The following is a 15,350-nucleotide window of genomic DNA, read 5'->3' as shown; positions in this document are numbered from 1 at the left end:
ATCAGCAGTGACATAAACGAATGAAATTAAAGATCCTGTGAGTATAGGAAGTCAGCTTAAATGATTTAATGGTCCTTTATGGGAAATTTTGTTTTTTGGTTGTATCCTGAGTACTGTTTTGTTTCCTAAACATTTTTTTTTTCCTGAGCAACAAGTTTTTCAGTCTAAATCAGTAAGAGATGTAAAAAATTTCATAAATTTAGACATTCAGAAATCTGGGAGCAGACTCCTACTTATTTTGCCTTTTCCCACTTTTGCCACTGGGATCTTCAACTCAGAATTCTCTCTCTCAACATACAACATTATATTTTTACTTTTTTATTACCCCCAAATTGTAATAGATGTTTTCTTTACCTTGAAGTGTGGCATATTTTTCCCTTCTGAGAGTGTGAGAATGAGAGACAGGCCTGTGATTTGAATCATCTATGGTAGACAAGGTTTTAAACTAGTAACTGAAACTGAAAGGATCTGAATTCTATGATCAGTTATTTTAGCTTCCCTGAACAGGGTCAGGAAAGTATGGCTGTCTATCCATGTGGGAATATTTTTAAATATTTTAGCAAAAAGTGCCTTTTCCAGCCAGAGTCCCTCCTCCTTTTTCAGTGCTTGGTGTTACCATATTGATGGCGTGTTTAATTGCATAACAGAGTTTCTATTTAATCTATTCATAAATAGTTATTTTTTATAATTCTTTTTCAAAACTCCCAATGAACTGGAAACCTTCAGACTCTGTAGCGTTCCCTACCACATCCAAGAGACCTAGACCCTGAGATGACCCCCCCCTTCCCCCCCCCCGGCTCTGCAGCTCACCCCTGCCCGTGGTTTTAGGGCCTCCAGTTCCTGCAGACAAAGCTGGAGTCACCATAATTAACAGAATCTTCCTGCTATAGGGGAGCACCTGAAGGTTTTGATGGGCCTGGGTAACAGAGATAAGAACGCGGACTAGACTGGGTTAGACCACTGTAGGGGTCTGCTAGGGTTAGAGATACTGGAAATACAAGGGCCAAGATCTAGCTCCAGAAGAGCTCTGTGTAGTAGACATGCAGACACCAAGGTGGGGAATTAATGCTGGACGAGTCTTCAAGCCATCAACTCTTGCAGCACGTGGTTTCTAAGGCAGGCCACTAAGAATCCTCCCATAGGTTTGACAAATGATTGAGAGAGAGTTCATTAAAAAAAAAATTCTGGGTGTGATGAATCAACAGTTTTTGCTGGAAAATCTCTGACATTTTAAGATAGCATTAGGATACTGGAAGTTGTGGACGGCTTGAGCCCAGACTTTATCCATGGTGTCATAGGAGTGGCAGATAATCAGAGGTCATGTGTTCTGTCTTCATCGATATCCTTTTTGTGTGTGTGTGTGTGATTTCAGCTGACTCAAAGTTCATTGCATGGCATAGGAATCCAGAAATATTACAAGGATTATAAATTGTCACAGGTGCTAATCCTTTATAATGTTAGATTGTAATACTATTCAAGACATTTCTTCTAAGAATAATTAAATTGATATTAAGAATTGCAGTTGAATGTAGAGATTGTATGTTGAATATTATAAATATTAATCTCATGACTGTAAAGTTCTAATTTCTTTGAATTCTAAAAGAGGTTTCCTTGCCTATTTTTTTTCCAGTCATTTTCATCTGTTTTCCTGGTGCAAATGAGGCTTAGGCAGTCACCTTTATGTATGTTTGCTTGTGCTCCATTTCCCTCAGTCATATCTATCTTATTTGCTCACTTGATAGGGCAGGTAATGGAAAGAGAGGTTGAAGTAAAGACTGCAGCATGAGCTTATGCATCATTAGACAGAAAGAATCTACAGTGGGAGAGATACCATTTGAAAAGTTCTGATTATGGTTTGTGATCAAATATATATCCAAAAGAAATCAGGCTTCATTAATGCTAGTGCTCCCAGAAGTGTTTTTCAAAGCAAAATGGGTCTACATAAAAGTTTGTGTTTTTCTCCAGAGAATTCCTCTTTAGTAATAAACTTCCTTGAACTTTGGTCTGTGTTATAGAGGGAAATTTTCATGTAAGCTGTGTTTATCCTCAACTATAAAGTAGGCAAGTATAGGGGAAATATAATACTTAAAACTCTTGATCCAGCTCACCTATTATGCGTTTACTTCTTGCAATTTCATGTTTACATCAGTCACATCATAGGAAAATGTGACTTGTTTGGGGGAAAAAATTATGTCTGTATGGAGTGAGTTAATCTATGGCTGGACTTGACAGTTACAGATAGGAAGGGGCCATATTTAAACCTCTCTGAACAAGGTTAAATATAAAACCTTTAGGCTAGTTCACAGAAATCTGACAAAGTATAGGGGGCTGCATAATCAAAGCAAAGATGTCTGAAGTATAGATATAACCCTCACTCAAATAATTTTTGGTGTCAGAAGATATGCACAAAATATTTTACATATGAATTACTTATTAGACAAAATAATTTGAAGCAGTGGAATAATTGGCACGTATTCAAATTGCGGTTAATTGAATTCTTCATCTGTGGCTTGGAGAGCCACATGGGGTACAGATTCTTCATAGAGGAAGTAATTTTCATTAACAGGATATAATTTAGAATGAGAAAACATATACACTGTTAATAATTAATATGGAATAAATACATAGACAGTTGAGTTACCATCTTTCTACCTGTCACTCTTTAGAGTTTCAGCAACTCATCTGCATCCTAAGTGAGTATATTTATTCAGAGAGATGACACTGTAACACTATCTCCAAAAGTGAAAGACCTTTATGTCACAGCATCAGATATGAGTCATCCTTGTTATTAAAATGGCAAAGTGAGATCAGAATGGTGATTTGGTCTCATGCCTACTCACATCTATCTAAGAACTTTGCTTGTTTGTGAACTAATGCTGTACAGTTAAACAGCTGATAACCAGTGCTCAACCTGATCATTATTTTTGAGGCTGATCAGCATTGCTCAACTAGAGTAGAAAGAAAATAAAAACCATTTAAGAAAGAATATTATTTCTGTTTTATCTTCTAACTATACGTAACCTTTTTTTAGTCTCACATTTACTGTTAACGTTGACATGTATTTGCATGCAGGAAGCAAGGTATTTGAAAACTTAAAAATAAAACAATATCCTGTAGGATGCCTGTAGGTGATTGAAGGCCAGCACCTCCGCATGATCCAGTCTCTGTCGAAGGCTTGCTGTATCACCTTAAGCAAGTTGCTTTGTGCCTGATCTTGAAAACTGCTATTTTGGATGGTCAGAAATTCTGTAGATCAGGATTTCAAAAAGTGCTTCTGTTGGTACAAAATCTAACTTTGGCCTTAACTCAGGAAAAACGTAAACAGATGCCTAAGTCCAGCTCAGTTTGGGACAGCGCTTTTGACATGCACGTAATTCATGACTTCAGAAAGGCTGAAAAGTGTTCTTTAAACCTCCCCTTGAATCAAGGCTCAAAACTCCACATCTGTTGTGAGTGTTCCTCAACATTTCAGCTGAACCCTGAAGCAGAAGCGTAGCAATAAATTACTTTCATTGAGCTATGTACCAATATTTAGCCTTCACTTTGAGCTCTGCCTGAGTTGGAATGTGACTATAGGATTTGCTCCTGAGGGGAGGGCAGCTCTTGGCCGAACTTTTTGTAGGTCTCCAGCTTCTTTAGCTTGGTTGTTTGGTTTTTTACATGTTTATCTTCTTCTTTCTTCTGATTTGACCACTGAACAAATCTGCTGCATAGATCTCTGTATGGCAAGCCTTTATGCAAGGGTGTAGGAGTGTAAGGAAAAGGAGACTTTACCTTTTCTGGTTTTCCAGATTTCAGTTAGCAGCCATATGTAAGATAAAGACCCCTGAGAAATCACAGAAGTGGGAGGAGACTGTCCACCTACAAGAATGCTCTTTAATTTTCCTGTGTTTGCCATAGTTCTGTCATGCTGGTTTTATAAACCACAATGGTATTTAGCATTTCTGAACTGCAAAGCCATACTTATATTTCCTTCTCTTTTTAATAACAGGTGGTAACAATATTGGCAAACATGTCTGTGTTGGACCAGTGTGCCTCAGAAATCATTCAAGGAAATGGTATGTATTTTGTCTGAATTGTGTCCTGTATTCGTTTGCAGAGAATGTGGGTAAAAAAAGAAAGGCCGCAAAATTAAGCGTTATTAGTGAAGCCTGTGTCGGTTGGATAACACATGTTGATGCAGGATGCAAAATGAGTCCATGGGGTGGTTCTATGCACTTTATATTACCACTGCTTTTTAGATAACTTTGCATCTTTGACCATGTTGCTGATTTTGTGTTTTTTTTGTATCATGTATCCACAGTTACAATGCAGGGTAGTATGAAGTGTTTCAAAAACCTTTGTTCTTATAAATTACATTGTGTAAGCTGACTGTTCTTACACATTGAAAGACCTCATCTGATACTGAGCTACACATACCTGCATTTTGTGTCACTTTGTTCACAAGTATTCAAAAGTACTATGAATTTTGAGGCATTATGATTTTATTGCTATAAAGCAGTTGCTACATTTTTTTTCCACACTCCTTTAAATATCATATTGTGAGAAATTCATTGCTTAGAAAAGAACTAGGCATTGTAGGGCCACCCGAAGTCTGAGAAGTTAGGTTAATAATTCAGCGGCTAAGACTATAGGAGGATTTAACTGACTTACTATTACACCATCCTGCGAATTCATGGCCAGGTGATATACTAAAACAGCTTTTTTTCTACTGAGAGTTATGCAGTAAGTATGAAGCATCACACCCATTGCTTTTCCTGTCCTAGGAATACCCTTTCCTCCTACCTCCCTTTTAAAATTAATGTTTGGATAGGAATGGTTTGAGTTTGGCTCCATTTGAATCTCAGAGATCACTGATTGTAGGTGGGAAAAGGGGTTTCAAAAAGCCCCTGTGTAGAGGTGATTCTTGAATTGACCAGTTGCTATATAATATTAGATTTAGCTGCTTCTTGCATTTCAGTGGAAAAGTTGAGCTCTGTGCACGCAAATATGACCGGCAAGAACCATACACAACTAATTTGCTTGATGGGATCCGTGTGTGCAGATAGGTAATGTGCATTGAATGTTCCTGCTAGGGTGGGTAGGTGTTGCAGTTTGAGACCAAGTGAGTGTGGAGGCTGAATGGATTTGGATACGAAAGCACTTTAATCGCAGATAACACTGAATTTTTTGGATTGCATGCATTCCCTATCCTATATGGGAGATGGTGCAGTGAGGAGGAGAAGTTGGTCAGGTTGCATTGTGGTTTCTTACATGCTCTGCTTGTTCCATGGGAGAGGTGGGGCAGTCCTGGAAAGAGGTCCATCAGGTCAGTGATGGCTCCTGCTATGTGATGTGTGCTCCTGGTACAGGATGTGGGGTGCCCTGGGGTCTCTTCTTGCTGCGTTTCTAGTGGTTGGAGAGATTGTCCCAGATCCTGGTGCAGGGTCATGGGGCTTTTCTTCCCAGAGTCTTTTCAGAAACTCTTGGTAAGACCCCAGCATTCCTAGATATTCTTAATTATAGGATAGGGTGGAAAATACATGGCTAGTCACTTGTCAATTTGATTTGAGCTATTGTCTTCTGATTCGCTGTTGCCATTGTTGGCACTTGCAGTTTGTTTGTTCTGGACGTGCCCTGGACTCTCTTGTACTCCTTGATACTTAACAGGTTGTGTGTGTAATTTAGCTCTGTATTTCCTTGAGCACACCAAAAACTATTATGTTATGACTGTATTTTGTTTAGTTCTGCCGCAGCAGAAAGACAGTTAAGGTTCATGGGCTTGTGCCAACAGCTATGCTAACTAGACCTAGCTCATGCAGTAGGTGGAGAGGTATATGTGGATTGTGAAGTGCAATCCAAACAGGCCAACCGGTAAGTCATTTTTTGTGTTAATTACCCTGCATCTTAAGCAGTGTTCCCCCTGAATCTTAGGCAGAAGTTTTTTCAAAAGGAAAATTCAGTGTTTTGAATTCTTTAAATGCTTCTGACATGTTCATGGTCTCTAAACTTGTAATACATTAGATAGTCCAGTCTGGGTCCTTTGTGATCCAACTCAGAGTGTCAAGCCCTGAAAACTGCTGCAGAACTTTTGCTCTCAGTCCTAAGACAAAGAGATGGTCCATTCTCGAGCTGTGTAAATCAGGAGAAATTCCCTGTATGTCTCTGGAGTTTCACAAGTGCAGAAAGATAAGACGGCACTCAAATATGAACTGCTTTACCAGACTAGGACCTTACTGATTGCCTTTTGCAAATGACTGAAAGAATTTGGGCAAGTTGTTACATATTCGTCATAGACTGTATTGGACCTGTGCACATTTGCACCATTTGTGAGCTGTAAGTATGGCTTGAACCCGAAGTGATTTAAAAAACCCCAAGTATACAGTGCCAAATAGCCCATTCCATTTCCCAAGAGAAAACAGAAGGTAGTATTTGCTCTCCTCCCTCAGCGAAACACATAATTAACCAAAGTGTGTACACAACAAAGTAAATTTGTGTATACACTTCTTAATGAAAGTTCACACAGAAGCATTCGCCCTCAGGCTTATGAGAAGGGTTGACACTCATCTTGCGTATAAAAGCTTCTTGTGTCTGGCTAATACTATAATAATTAGCTGCTGATCAGAAGCCAGAGTCACAAACACGCCTACTGAGAAGGGTGTTTGGGTCTGGAAGAGTTGAGATGATTTTTTTTCTCAGCTTTTCTTAACTTTTTGTATGTTGATTGATTATTATTTAGCTGTGTGATTCTGATGCTAATTCCATTAATTATGCAAGTGTTCTAATAGTTACAATCCTCTGATGCTAGCTAAAGTAATCTGAATGCCTAATGGCATATGGAGGCTAATAGCATATAATTGTCCTTACATTTAAAATAGTTTAGAAAATATAAATCAGTAAAGTCTCATCTGTTTTTGTCCTGCTGCAATAAGAATATGGGCTCCTACAAGCAACAATAAGTTAATAACACCATTTCACCATGGGTGAAATTCTCTCTTCTGAAGTCAAGAGCAGCAACACAGTAAACTTCAAGAGGCCAGAACCTCATCTCTTCCCTCACGAAGGGTATTTAGAATGGAGATTCCTTTATGTATTTAAACAGTTTGAGGTGGGAGCTTTTAAAGGCTTGCTTAAAAATGCATAAACTGAAACAAAAGTTTTATTTCCCTCTGATTCAGAACCAAAATTCGTGTAGAGACCTGAAATATATTACTACCAGTTTTTAAAATACCTTTAGGTTAGTTTAGAATCAATTAAAGAATTGCTTTTAGGTTTCAAAATTTTACTGAGTCAATCTAAAATGCTAACCCCTAGATTCCAGTCAGTGTATTTCAAAGCAGGCTGAACGGAAGAGGGAAAAGAACTAGTGCATTTTCTGTTCCAGTTCTGTAGCTTCCCAGTGAAGACAAAATTTTGCACAGATCAGGTGTGCCTAAATCCTGATGGCTAAATTGCAAGCCACTGCTAGGCATTCTTCATGCATTATTCAGGTGATGATTGGTCTGTATTTACCCAGCTTGCTTTTCCCTTTACTTTTTTTGACTGAATTTTTAGTAGGAAAGAGGCTAACAGTGGCTTTCACGTCCTTGCAGGTGTTCAGCTTTTGTTGGAAATGCTCTTTGAGAGATCATCTTCAGGAAATTCAGCAGAAGTTGCTGCTTGTGAGCGAGTCCAACAGAAATCTGCAGTTACACTGGCACGACTCAGCCGAGATCCTGAAGTGGCAGATGCAGCCATAAAACTTAGCTGTAAGGACATATCACTCACTTAATGGAAGACTGAAAAAGAGGGAGGAACTGCCAGTCAGGGAAGTTCTTTTGCCTTTCATAAACTGTACCTCACTTGGTCCAGACAGTGGGTTAGGAGGTTGTGCTAAGTGAACCTCTGTCTGAGTTCCCAGAGGAACATATGAGGTACAGCTTTCTCCCAACACTTAGCTGTGGCACATGACAACACGTGATTATGACAACTGACAGTGCTGCACCCCTCGTTCCTTTCCTTAAACTCTTGTGCAGGATCCATCAGCAGAAAGAAAACTGGGCCCTTGCAATTGCAATGTAATGAATCTGGTAGGCAGCAACATTCTGCCTTTTGGCTAGAGCTTTTTAAAGGTGTGTGGGATGATTGATGGGGAAGGAATGGAGGTCATTATTTCCATTATGAAAGAGCAGAAGAGGGTAAAAACAAAGCATTTGCTTGTTTATGCTTTACAACTGTTAATCAGGACTGTTCTGAACCGCATAGCTCCATGCACAGTCCCATAAGTGTTTGCATACAATCTTTGCCTTAGAAATCATGTCAAATAAGGAAAATAAATACAAAATATCTTTTAAAAAACCTAGCTTCTTATCTTGAAAAAAGGAGTTTGTTTTTCTTAATTATTTCTCCCAAAACTCTTCTGTTCACTCAGGTATTCCTCGCCTAATTAAACTTTGCAGATCACCAACTGAAAGAAATAACAGCGATTCTGTTTTAGTCGCATGTCTGGTAGGTACATTTTTTTATCATCCTTCCTTGCTTATCCTGAAAAATGCTGAAACCCCAGCCGAAAAGATTTCAAAATGTATAAGTATTGCAAGAATGTTTTAAATTTAGGCCAGAGTCTCCTGTAACCCTTAGGCATAATTTTGTACACTGCCAGTTATTTCTCTTCATACTGGAGATTTTGGCACTTAAGCGAAAATGTCTTCATCTTCACAGTACAGAGGAATCAAAAATTCACTGGAGTGTTTCAGAATTTAAGGTTTCCGTAATTCTGAAATTCCATTCTCTGATGATGCTGTCTTTGCTGAAATAAGCCTTGAATCACAGAATTACTAGCCCTTTCTCTGTACACAGACAGACAGTCACATGCACACACAGGAATGTATGGAAATATTTATGTAAAATGGCTGAAGAGAGGAAAAGAGATTTCTCTCTTTCGTTACTGTCCGTTTTTCGATTTGAGTCTCTACGGCATTATAGAGTCCAGCCAAAGAGTGGTCAACAGAAAGTTAATGCTTCCTTTACTTAGAAGAAGGATCCCAGCTGCTGGCCCTGCACTGCATGGATTGTCAGCCCTGGCCAGCTGTCAGAGCTGAGTAATTTCCTCCAGAGCACTGTGAGAGAGGAGCGTGTGCTGGGGACATGGGTGATCTGGAGTTAGGAGCTAGGTTTTGATGAATGATGGTTTAAAAATATTATTAAAAGTACTGTCAGTATTTTTTAGTATCAATGGTATTTGAAGTGCTAAACTGAAACTTGTTTAGTACAGCTTTGATTAACACCTAGCTTAATACCTGCACATGGGAAATTTTGTTCATTGAAGCAAGGCTCATTCGGGATGAAGGTTTGTATAAGCAGTGCTGTTGTTATTCTGCATACGTACTGAGAAGGCTGGTTAATCTTGTATGCCTAGAGCAGAGGCCATGGGTTGATGGCTGCAAACCACCTCGTGACTTCTCTGGTGCCATGTCTCAGTGAGGTTGTGCTGCACGTTCCCTGAATTCATACCCATTGCTTGAGGTGTTACCTGCCTGTCCATCTCTGCATTTCTGCTTTTTCTAACCTTTTAGCAAGTGTCTGATGGCACTTTCTGATAAACCTGTGGCAAAAATAGTGTCCTTCAGACAGATAGAGTGCTTCAGGCTCTTACAGGTGTTGTCATTGAAGTGCTAAGGGCTTTTATGCTACTTGCTTTTTTTATCTTGGTGGTTTACTTTTTGTATATTTTGAAGCAGGATTAACTCTTGTGTTAACACTGCATCAATAAACAGTGCAGAGTCAAGCTGGTCACAAGCTATCAGAGCTTGCTAGTTTGAAGACGGTTTTTGTTCTTGTGGAAAGCCAGTCCACTTCTTAGTTGCATCCATAGTGTCAGGTAGCCAGAAGCTGTGTAGTTGTGTATTTTTCTCTGGTGAGAAAAACATGCAACTTCTTAGAAAGGGAGAGTTTATGAAGGTAATCATATCATCAGTGCATTTTCTACTGTGCAACCTGATAATCTGAATATTTGTTCCCAGATGGTTTGAAACGTGTGGCTTCTTTCTACAACGCTAGTGCCTAAAAGGCCTCTGTTAAGGGCATTGCATAAAACTTCAGTAGGAGATGTTTTCTGAGTCAGACAGCTCACAGTGTTCATAAATAAGACAAAAGCTGAGAGGGTAATTGAGGTGCAAAGAGGCAGGGTGAGACATGCAGCAGATCAGAGATAGGTTTACAGCCTAAGCTCTTTGACTCTCACCCCATGTTTTTTTTTTTTTTTTTTTTTTTTTTAAGATGCCACTGTTCCTGCTGCTTATATCTAAGAGTAGTATGTCCAAGGAGAGTTGTCCTTTAATAGATGCATTTGAGGAAAGATTTATCTGATAAATGAACACAGTAATTAGAGAGTAGCTAGGTGAAAGAGTCTGTGGACCTGCACAGGAGGTCAAATTCAAGTCTTAGCTATTGTTTAGAGATTGTTATAATGGATTCCTGCAATGAAGAGTTTGTCAGTCCATAACTCTATTACTTTTTTGATGTTTTGTTTTTGTAGGCAGCCTTACGACGACTAGCAGTTATGAGTCCTGATGGACTTGAAGATTCAGATTTTCAGCAGCTTGTAAAGCCCAGACTTGTGGATTCCTTTCTGCTGTGCACAAATATGGAAGAGAGCTTTGTATAAATGTGAGCCAAAAACCTCAAAGCAAGCTAGCCTCTGAGAAACAATCAAGATAATATGTATACAATTTTATGTAGCTTTAGGCCTCTTATTTATGACTTATTTATTTTAAAATCACAAACATGTGGTTTGTAGGAGCAAAGAAACAGAATTAAGCAAGCTTGTTTCAGTGGTTTGCAAAGGCAGTTGTTTATCTTGTTTTCCTGCCATACCTGCAGACATGTCAACAGACCATGTCAGTGCAGTCTAACAAGAAGTTGTCTTCCTGTTTAACAGAATTGAACCAAGGCAACGAAGCCAAGAATTTGGTACTCTGATTTTAAATGTTTATAATAATATTTTATTGCTGATATTTTTCTATGATTAGAGCATTTTGTGTTCTTTGGAAGAAATGTATTAGTCTTATGCATTCATTTCATTAGAAGAAAATTGATTCTTAAAGCTGTAAGAATATACTTCAAAATGAAAGAGATGTTACAGTCTGAGTCCACTTCTTAATTATTGCTTTTTAAAAAAAAAAATAGAATTATGAAAATGTCTAGCTGTGATTAGCTAAGGTAATTTTTTAGGCAAATAACTGGCTTCCAAGGATGTTAGGGACGTTCTTAAACTGTATACAGATGTGATCTACTAGAGGATACTTAACTGCAGACAACTCTTTTCTTTTATATGCATGTAACACAGATTTCCTCAACAAATTAAGAGACTTCTAGAAAAATATTCATGAAGTCAAACAGATGTCATCAGTGTGAAGGTATTGACATAAGACTTAAAATTGTCACTCATTGATAAGTCTTTCCTCTTTCCAAGCCTTAAAATAATTGGAAGTGATTCTGTCCAGACATGTTTTTAATCTTCAAGCTATTACTTCTCTGAGAGATTGTGCATGCATAAATAATCAGAACAGATAAATTGATTTTGACTTAAATTTCCAATTTCTGTTTTTCTAACTAGTCTCATATTTCAAAAGTGTGAAATGGGATTTTTGAGCGCTCTTAAACAAAAGATTTTACCAGTAGATAACAACGTAAAGAGTAGAGTTCACTTAAAAATAGGTCTAGTTTTTCAGAAATATTTCTCTTAAAATTTGGCTTTTTGTTTTCATCAAGAAACCATACACATTTAAAATTAGTCAACCAGCAGTATCTGGAGAGTTGTTTTTTCTCTGACTTCTCACAAAAGACTCTGCGGAGTATGAAAGGGTTTGTAGTTGGTTTCTTGATGGTTTACAGCTATTGCTCTGGATCACTTTATGATCAGGCAACTTTAGGGTACTAGGACATCTGCCAAAAAAGCAAGTAGAATTCTTCTTGTCTGTAGTTACTTTGCAGATATATTAAGCAGCTTAATCCGTTAATGTTTATTTAGTGTTATGTGGGGTTTAGATGAAAGGCTAAGATGTGATTGCCTTTCACATTTGTTCTGTCTGAGAAATTCGGCCTGCATCAAGCAGTGATAAACGGTGGCTACTTTTTTCTTCCCTTGAGTATATGGGTTAGGAAGTTTTTGGTTTAACATGTCTTCTTTGTAATCTCTTCATTTAACTATGAACTGTATCTTGAATGAAGTTTTAAAAGATTAGAAAAGATACATCTGTCATAAGCAGCTACTCAAAGATAAGCATAAACTCAGATGTCTTACAGATGTGATTTTCTAGTAAAAGCAGAGATGAATTCTGCTTTGTTAGCATTCTTTGAGGCAGTTCCTTAAAAGTGCAAGATTAAGATGTATTGCACTGTACAGATTTGAAAATATTATACAAGTGACTGACTTTAACACTTTCCTCACTAAGCAGAAATGCATATATGAACTTTGCATGCCTTAAATGGTGAAATAAACATTCTTGACATAAAGTGTTTCATCTAGAAATAAATTATAATAAACTCAACAAGGTCCTGTTGCAGTCATCCTGATAATATGATGATCCTAAATGGTATGCAACACATCAAATTCTGTCGCTGAATGTGCTGTACTGAATCTTGTTCTGTTGGCTGTGACTAACACCAGAAACTAGTGATTTTTAGACAGGGATAGGATGTATCCCATAATAGTTAACATGTCATAAAAACAGGAATACTACAAGTTATGTACAATTCATCTGCTGAAAGAAAGAAATTGTGTGGGGTTGTATGTACATGCAGAAAAGAGCAGAGATTGTCTCCTGATCAAGGCAATGGCATATTTTTGTGTGCACTGAAAACAGTTGCATACAAAAAGTAGGGGTTCTCAATATCGATTTACACTGACATTACTAGATAAAATGTCACTGGACTACAAATATGTTATTTTGGCCCAAATGGAATTGTCTCAGTTGTGGAAAGGAGTGAATCAGAGTGTATTGTTATATAACTGTTGCTCACAGATCAGAATGGTAAGTAAATTCAGGGAAATTACAGCCCACCCAAGGCAGAAAGACTAATTTTTGGGTCCTTAGAAGTGCAGTTCAATTGTGAGATGATAGTAGGATTAAAAATAAATATATATCATTTCAGAGCATAACCAATTCAAGCAGAAAAATATAATTTGGGTGCAGTGGGGAATCAGAATACTGTACTTTTCAGTAGATTTTTCTCTCAGTGCTGTTAAACAGTCTTTAAAAACAGAAAACTGAAAATGAATATATTTGGCATAAGCAAGATACTGATTCTAATGCCAATCCATCCTGCAGTTCAACAGCCCAGATACATGAACTCTGCAACAAACTGGTTATGGTTTCTGAGAGACCCGTAGCACTATTTGCAATGGTGTCCTTACCTAGGCAGCAAATCCTTGCTCCTCTGAAAGTAGAACTAGAAATCAATGAAAAGAAATAGTCGTATATGTTTTATAACAGTATATTTTGTAAAATTCTTACCAAGATAAGTTGCTACAAGAAAAAAAAACTTATTTTTTCAGTATTATGATGTATCATGCAAGGCGATGGTCACAAGTTGAAGTGAATTAAAGCGGCTATTATTAAAAAAAAAAAAAAAAAAATCATGACCCATAACATTTTAAAGCCATTTCTAACAGGTCAAAAAGTGAGCAGACCAGTGCAATGAATGAGTCTAATTTTCTCTCCAATACAGTTGTATGAGTAATTGATTTTACTAGAGGTACTCTCAATCTGTATATATGTAGCCATAAGTCTCGGCCCATACAGTCTGCTTACATGTGTCCGTATCATAAATATGGCTGTTTACATTATAGAAACAACGTAAATGGAGATGGAACTCATGTTTGTAGTAGAAAAAATATATCTCAAAAGAGCCTGTTCAGATCTGCTATTACTTAAGTGTCATTGAAACCATTTATGTTAGATCTGAATTTTTCACCCAAAAGTTATGTACTTTATTTTTGCATGTTAATATTTGCAAGAAAATGAATATTCCTCTTTCCTCTTGACTCATTTAGAGTTAAAAAGTTGTTAGAAAGTATCGAAATGTTATTCTCTCATGTGTTCTGAATGAATTTTGGATCAACGGTGTTTAACTTGAAACTGTTTGGGTTTTAAACAAAAAAGTAACAGATTAAGATAGAACAAAAATGTATCATTTCAATCTAGTATGAAACAGTACTCTATCTCCAAATATTTTCACTAAAATAAGTAATTTGGTGGATCAAAATTAGGACTCTATGTACACAGTTAGTAGAGTGAGGCAGAGTGCGTGTAATATATATACGTGTGAATCTATACATGTGGACTTACTGGTCTGTAGAGACTGCGTGTAAGCTAGGCAGATACTAGCTTAGTCATTTTGGAAACTGAGTATTATGTTTTCCAGAAATGTTATAATTTCATTTAAATTGTTCTAAAAATCCTAGATTTTTTTTTTTTTTGAAATGTTAGACAAACATGCAGTGAGCTGCAGGATCTTTTGCAACTCTGATTTAACTCTAATGCTCTAATGACTTCGAACAACATGTTCAGATTGAAGCTTTAGTTTGAACTGTTTACTAATATTTGGGGCCCAGAGATTTTATTCATAGAATAAAATTTTTTGTCTCCATTTATTGTGTGTTTAGTATGTGAATAATTTATGTGAAATATTGTTTGTCTGAACTGTTCTGTTTAAAATAGTAGTTTTCTCTACAAAGATGTCTGGTAAATTGGCTGTCTTACCTGTTTTGAAGATTCCCTTTTAGTGTCTGAAAGACGGGATTTCATCACCTTAGTATGACCGATTCTGGGATTTGGTGTGGCTTGTTCCAAATATGTATTTTGAATATCATGCTTCTAAACTATGTCCTTTTAAATAGCAGTAATTAACAGTCAACATAACATTGCCCTTGGTGTTGTGAATAATCTTTTGTTTTCAGACCTAATTCATGTTAATGTATTTAAAGTGACGCTGTAGCCAATGTAAGCCATGCACTAGTATTTTCATTTTTAAAGGAGGGAGGGAAGATGGCATTGAGCACAAAACTGCAGTGTTTCTTTGAGCATTAAAAGTTTTAGGGATTTTGTTCATCTGAGTTGGATGTGCTTAGCTGGTGGTGGGGTGGTGAATAGTTTTAGTTCTTGACACGCTAAAGAGCCAGGAACGAGGAAAACACAAGGTCATGTATTTTTGAAACTCATGTGTTTTACAGAAATCCTTCTCTCTGCTTTCTAGCTTGCTCTTTGATCTGAGTTTCTCTTTCATATGGCTGATGCTAAGCACGACAAACTTGTGTTGCTTGGAATTCTGCTAGAGGTTTTTGCTTTTTATATTGCATTACTTCTATATTTGCTGGTTATCAGAGAAGA

The 15,350-nt window shown here is 37.3% G+C and overlaps 1 protein-coding gene across 1 annotated transcript in view; it reads left to right on the top strand.

The window, feature by feature from the left end:
* INSC (INSC spindle orientation adaptor protein) overlaps positions 1–14,562 on the top strand; it is a 69,789-nt gene extending 55,227 nt beyond the window's left edge. The window contains exons 10-13 of the mRNA XM_068944956.1: positions 3,992–4,058; positions 7,572–7,727; positions 8,390–8,466; positions 10,496–14,562. Coding sequence (XP_068801057.1) covers positions 3,992–4,058; positions 7,572–7,727; positions 8,390–8,466; positions 10,496–10,624 — 429 coding nt within the window. The 3' untranslated portion in view covers positions 10,625–14,562. The remainder of the gene's footprint in view (positions 1–3,991; positions 4,059–7,571; positions 7,728–8,389; positions 8,467–10,495) is intronic.
* The last annotated feature ends 788 nt before the right edge of the window (positions 14,563–15,350 follow it).

This window comes from Struthio camelus, chromosome 5 (genome assembly GCF_040807025.1).
Source record: "Struthio camelus isolate bStrCam1 chromosome 5, bStrCam1.hap1, whole genome shotgun sequence".
Taxonomy (NCBI): Eukaryota; Metazoa; Chordata; class Aves; order Struthioniformes; family Struthionidae; genus Struthio; species Struthio camelus.
This window is presented reverse-complemented; position numbering and strand designations above follow the sequence as displayed.